Source organism: Oncorhynchus clarkii, chromosome 2 (assembly GCF_045791955.1).
Source record: "Oncorhynchus clarkii lewisi isolate Uvic-CL-2024 chromosome 2, UVic_Ocla_1.0, whole genome shotgun sequence".
Lineage (NCBI taxonomy): Eukaryota > Metazoa > Chordata > Actinopteri > Salmoniformes > Salmonidae > Oncorhynchus > Oncorhynchus clarkii.
The window spans coordinates 26,194,014-26,200,013 of NC_092148.1; the positions used below are offsets into that span (position 1 = coordinate 26,194,014).

Below are 6,000 nucleotides of genomic sequence, written 5' to 3' on the forward strand. Positions count from 1 at the left end.
TTTGACCAATGCTATTAAAACATCTGCTGATGGTAACTGCTTATATTGCTGGGCCTGATGATTGTTTAGGGAGTAATGTAAATTAACTGTCACACATTATCACTATCGATGTTTATGACTTTGTGTACCTCTGCTTAAAAGTTTTTACATAAAGTACCCTCTAAAATTATGTTATCATGCCAATTAGGCTCATTTCCTCAGCTGCAGGTAGAGATAGAATATACAAGTCATAATTTACTATTGCATAATGATGACCAGTGATATCAATGTCCTTTAAATTGTGGTTTATTATGAATAAAGAAGACCATAAACATTTTATAGCTGTATGAAGGATATCAAATGTGTGAATATAGACAGAGATGTAATGTGGTAAGGCTATAGATTTGGACCGTGTGGTGTGTCTATCAACAGCATTTTTCAAAGGAGCTTGATTAAGTCCTCAGTACGTTGATGAGGAGAAATAGTTGTTTGCAGTAAGCTTACATAACATATTATTACGCTGGCTGGTGTGCTAATTTACAGTATGGTCATCATGAAATACTGGAATTTGGGTTAAACAAGGTATCTTACTCTTCTATTTGGTGGGAGGAAGTACCAGGTTCTCATGCGTTGTCACTGTTGTTGAGTAGATAGCCACAGCCTGGCATAAAATGTCTCATATATGTCCATTAATACACATATGCAAATCCTGATAGTTTAAACCAGGTGTGTCAAACTAATTTTGCCCAGGGGGCCGCATTCAGTCTTCAAAGAGATCGAGGCGCCATACTGAAAATTGGTTATATTTCTTCGCCTTGAAATTTTGCACAAGACAGTCCACTATCCATTGCTTTTCCCCCAAAAAATCTGACCCTGCGGGCCATGTATTTGACACCTCTGGTAAATGATAACTAACTACACAAAAATATACAAGGTCGATAAACAAATAAACATTTTGCAGTCTGTAACAAGAGATTATATTTCACACAATCACTAACTAAAGCGTCAGCTAGGTTTGAGATATCAATAAAAACATCTCTAAACTCAGTTATAAACATTCATGAATTGCATTTGTAGTTTTCCCCATTATATCTACTCTAATTTGCATTGCACTGTTTAAAAAAAAGCTACTCAGGATGAATGCATAAGTACGCTTTTTTGTGTTTTCCATAGTAGTAACAATCCTCTTGGAAGTTGTTGGTCTCCACCACTTCCTTATAGTGGCTGACAGCATGCACCAAGCAGTTGGGGAGACTTCTGCTGAGAACCTGAGCCACATCCATCATGTTCCCCTTCAGTTTCTGCCCCTCAATTTCTTGCTGAATCTGACCCTTGTTGATAGGCTTAGGCTGTACACTGAAAGAGATCACCACTTTGATGTTGTTCTTGGTCAACACATCAAAGTAATTAGCTCCTCCTCCCCTGCCATGGTACTTCTTTCCAGCTAGCCAGTTGAAAAAGACAATTCGCTCCTTGTCATTGAAGACCCTGATGGACCAGCTAACCCAGTCATATTTCTTAACAAGTGTGTCCAATAGGGATTTGGTGAAGTCAAGGTCAACACTGCCAGGTTTCTCCTGAAGCTGGTGTTCCATGTCCAATTTGGCTTGATCAGCGAAGTTTTCTGTGCAATCGTCCACCGCTGCTTTCATGCGGTTCTCAACATCTTCCATACGCTCCTGCCACTTCTTCACCATCTCATCCCCCACAACCCCTTCCTTGAGGCTGGCATAACCCATGACAGCAATGATGCCCACCACAAAGAGCTTCTTAAGCCTGGCACAGAAATCTTCTACCGCCCTTCTACTCCTTTGTTCTGTGGAAACCACTGTCTCCAGCATGGGGTCACCTGAGGTATTGTCCCCGGTAACAGCATTATAGAGCGCGTCCAGGTTCAAGTCCGTGTCCGTGTTCTCATAATGGCTGAGGAACTTCTCCATCTTCTTCTCTTTGAACTTGGGCTTGGCGTTGACAAAGTCCTGGAACTTTTCGTACTGGCTGAGCATTTGTGCCTCACGGTCAAAGTTCTGCTTATTCAAGGAGGTCCTCTGCAGCTCCAGGGCGATTTGTTCGATCTCAGCCTGGATGCCTTCCAGTTTTTGGTTGACCATGCTGAACTGCTCAGTCAGGTAACGTGCATCCTGCCCTTCCGGGTTGCTGAGGATCTCAGAGGAGGCTACAAACACGGCCTCCAGGACGGGATGGAGCTGACCCACAGTGGCTGCCAGGACTGCGGAGGCCTGTCCCATGATCTCCACCCCCTTCTCGATCTTGCCCCTGTTCTGCACGAGCCATTCTGCCACACTGGTCATTTTGAGGGCTTTGTCACAAAGTAACAATGGCCAACTAGGTCTTCAAAGACTCTTTGACTATGTTGATGTCTGAAAGAGAAAGAGGAACAAACGATAAAACTCTTGTGAAGGTTTGTTGAGGTGAAATAATACATGTGTTAAGGCAGCAACATCAGATTTGGTCTTTTTTTATTTCTAAGGATTAGCTAGCTATTAGTTTGAAGAAGTTTGTGTTGGAGATGACTCGATCATCATCGTCTTCAGTGGTGTAAATTACTGAAGCAAAAATACTTGAAAGTACTACTTAAGTAATTTTCTTGGGTATTTGTACTTTACTATTTATATTTTTGGCAACTTTTACTTTAACTTTTACTTTACTACATTCCTAAAGAGAATAATAGACTTTTTACTCCATACATTTTCCCTGACACCCAAAAGTATTTGTTACATTTCGATCATCATCGTCTTCAGTGGTGTAAAGTACTTAAGTAAAAATACTTGAAAGTACTACTTAAGTCATTTTCTTGGGTATTTGTACTTTACTATTTATATTTTTGACAACTTTTACTTTAACTTTTACTTTACTACATTCCTAAAGAAAATAATATACTTTTTACTCCATACATTTACCCTGACACCCAAAAGTATTCGTTAAATTTTGAATGCAGGACAGGGAAATGGTCAGAGAACATCCCTGGTCATCCCTACTGCCTCTGATCTTGCGGACTCACTAAACACACATGCTTTGTTTGTAAATTATGTCTGAGTGTTGGAGTGTGTCTCTGGCTATCCGTAAATAAATAAATAAAACAGATAATGGTGCCATCTGGATTGCTTAATATAAGGAATCTGAAAAGATTTTTGATACTTAAGTATATTTCAGCAATTACATTTACTTTTGATACTTAAGTATTTTAAAAACCAACTACTTATATTTTACTGGGTGACTTTCGCTTTTACTCAAGTAATTTTCTATTAAGGTATCTTTACTTTTACTCAATTATGACAATTTGGTACCTTTTCCACCACTGATTGTATCTAGCACAGAAAACACGAACAGCATCTAACACAGATTACATCAGACAGTTGGAGTCAAATAGAACAAGCTACTCTCAGCAATAAAACAAATGGAGAACATGTTGGGACATGCAAGAGTCTAGTTTCATGCCACACCCAGAGTCTCAGGTTTATGACAGGTCTATGACAGGACTCGATCACAGCTTCGGTGGCACTGACTCACTTCAAACCATGATTTAAAATTAACACACTGAATGTTTATGGGGACTCAGAGCAAATATCAAAAGCAGTGTGTGTACTCTCGCGTTATGACGTGGAGAGTTGCGCAACACTGCAGTGCTGGCTTTTTGGAGTTGAATTGACAAGCCTAACAATAGCCAAGACCCAAATCAAACACAGATGTCCACAACCTGGGAAAAAAGGGGATTTACTTTGTGAACATATTATTTTCAATGTAAAATACACAATAGAGATTAACTCAAACATATCTCATTCCCCTGAGACAATATCCACTACATAAAAAAGGCACACCCAGATCCAAGGAAAAAAATCCACCACTGCACTTGTTCTGTAATGAATTTTTTTTTCTCCCACACACTAAAATGTCAGTTAATTGAAATGCAATTGGGTCATTGAATTCACAGCAACTCTATGTACAATGTAGCATCAGTCATTTACATTAGAGGAAAAACACAAAATACAGATTCCTATGTACACCCATAGACCGTGGGATTACCATGTATTGCTACATAGCAAGATGAATGGTGTCATTTTACATGCTTTCCCAAGGACTACCACTGTACTAATTACGTTAGTCCTATTAAATAAGCTAACATCACCAGTTATTGCTGTCCCATTTTTAAGTTATAACATGTTAAAAAAAAAAAATTATGAGTACATGAAATAATTTGAATTTTGAAATATTTTGTAGAATTCACTTGTAACTCATCACCACATTGAACTGAAGGCATTCTAATAAAAAAAAATAGTGAAGGAAAATACTTACTGAGCAATTGTCCTGGTTTAGGATATGTCAAGTCTTCACTAGCGAAACAAAAATTGTTGACTGTGAGAATGGTAGTCCAAGGGTACAATTAAGAGGAAGAAAAAGGCGAGCCCAAACTATTTTTGTAACCAAAAATAGTTTTGCCTTCTTTTCAATATCACTCAACTTCTCTCAAATACTTTGAACATAGGAGTGCTGAGTAAAATTGTATTGCTACCCATTATTTTCCTTGCCACTTGGGGAAGAAACCAGCCTATAGAGCTCTTATGGAGACCACATCCTTGAGTCATGAGATACCAGCAAGACTACATCCGTTAACAATGCTTTCCCAACATCTCAAATTGCACTTCAATTTCATCTGTTTGTCTTGTCAGTGCACAAAAAGAAGGATCTTTCAAAACCAGTTCCTCACTTTTTCATATAGGTCTCAGGGTTACTCTATACTTCTCAAACAAGACCAGGTCATCAAAGAATAGAAAATCTGTGTAAACAAAACTTGACACCCTTGATGGTAATTCAAACTTCCCGGAGAGACAGACAAAATGGAGCACGATAAAGAAAAGAGGAAGAAACTCACCTCTAATAGTCCAATAAAGTATCCAGGGTGGTGAAGTCCAGTTATCCAACAGTCCAGCTGTGCCTCTGAACACCAGCCTCCTAGTGTTGGGATGTATATGTAGTCTCTCTCTCTCTCTCTCTCCTCTCTCTCGTCACTCCCCCTTTGGAACTCCTCCATCCCCTCTCTGCATTCCAACGGGAACCCACTCAGAGGGACGAGGGGCAGGCACTGAGACAGATAACATCCTGTAAACATTGCCCATGCAAGGACACCACACTGCCATATACACAGGGTCTGGAGGATTGTGTGTGTGCGTGTGCATGTGTGCGTCCAACCGTGCAAGTGCGCAGGAGAGCAGAAACAGGGGACGCCAAGCAGCCCTTTGCCACAAATACAAAACCCTGCTTGTTCTGTCTCCACTGAGGTTGCTATGGCCACTGCTTCTTGCCTCTTGCCTGCTAAACAAGGCCATTGAGTTCTGTAAAGTAAGCAAGGATTTTTACAGATAAGCAATTGCAGTTCCCTAACAGAGGCGGTTTTTGGTATTTTCAAAATAGCACACATAAGGGACATCAGAGCTAAAACGTGTGACATTTTGAACTATTTGAACCTTGGAAATGCATTGTCATTGAAGGCAAGTTATTGGACATTTGGATTGAGGCGTAATAATGGAGTTGAAATACACCCTGAAGCTGCAGTGCTCTCAGAGTCACTCTGTCACAGTGCTGAGCAGAGCAGTGAAAGGACCTCTGTGTCTCTGTATCCACACCATGGGAGACAGCGCTCACCCACTGTCTTTGTGCTTCAACTCTGACCGTGACACACACTGCCTGATATGACCAATCAGTCCAGTTAACCCTAAAGAGGAGGAGATAGAGGAAGAGGAGGGGATATCTTGATTAGGAAGTTAGGACGGTCAGTCATATTGAGGAGGAGTTGGCAAGCTCGCCAGCTACTCCCAGTGTTTTTTGGGTCTCCCTGTATCGTCCCGCTTTCACATGTCACACTATGCTAAGTCATTACCATCGGAAAGGGGAGGATATGTTTCAACAGACTGGAAACTTCAGAAAGATTCCATCTCACATAAAATGTTATCAATGGAAAATAGGGCCTCATTTGAAAAATCATGGCCTTTGTAGGGGATTTAA

General features: G+C 40.4%; 1 protein-coding gene across 2 annotated transcripts; it reads right to left on the reverse strand.

Moving 5' to 3' along the window:
- Nucleotides 1–267: 267 nt before the first annotated feature.
- LOC139365199 (protein rapunzel-like) lies at nucleotides 268–5,710 on the reverse strand. 2 transcript variants are annotated; one of them, XM_071102666.1, is made up of 2 exons: nucleotides 4,871–5,710; nucleotides 268–2,360 (listed from the first exon to the last, which is right to left on the reverse strand). In XM_071102666.1, the coding sequence occupies exon 2, from the start codon at nucleotides 2,289–2,291 to the stop codon at nucleotides 1,107–1,109; it is 1,185 nt and encodes a 394-aa protein (XP_070958767.1). In that variant the 5' UTR covers nucleotides 2,292–2,360; nucleotides 4,871–5,710; the 3' UTR covers nucleotides 268–1,106. The 2 variants fall into 2 exon arrangements, with proteins under 2 accessions (XP_070958767.1, XP_070958778.1); XM_071102677.1 differs by having other exon boundaries at nucleotides 274–2,360; nucleotides 4,294–5,272.
- Nucleotides 5,711–6,000: the final 290 nt, after the last annotated feature.

Bases quoted from the DNA above. Each gene is read 5' to 3' on its own strand.
- LOC139365199 (XM_071102666.1), bottom strand. From the start codon at position 2,291: ATGACCAGTGTGGCAGAATGGCTCGTGCAGAACAGGGGCAAGATCGAG.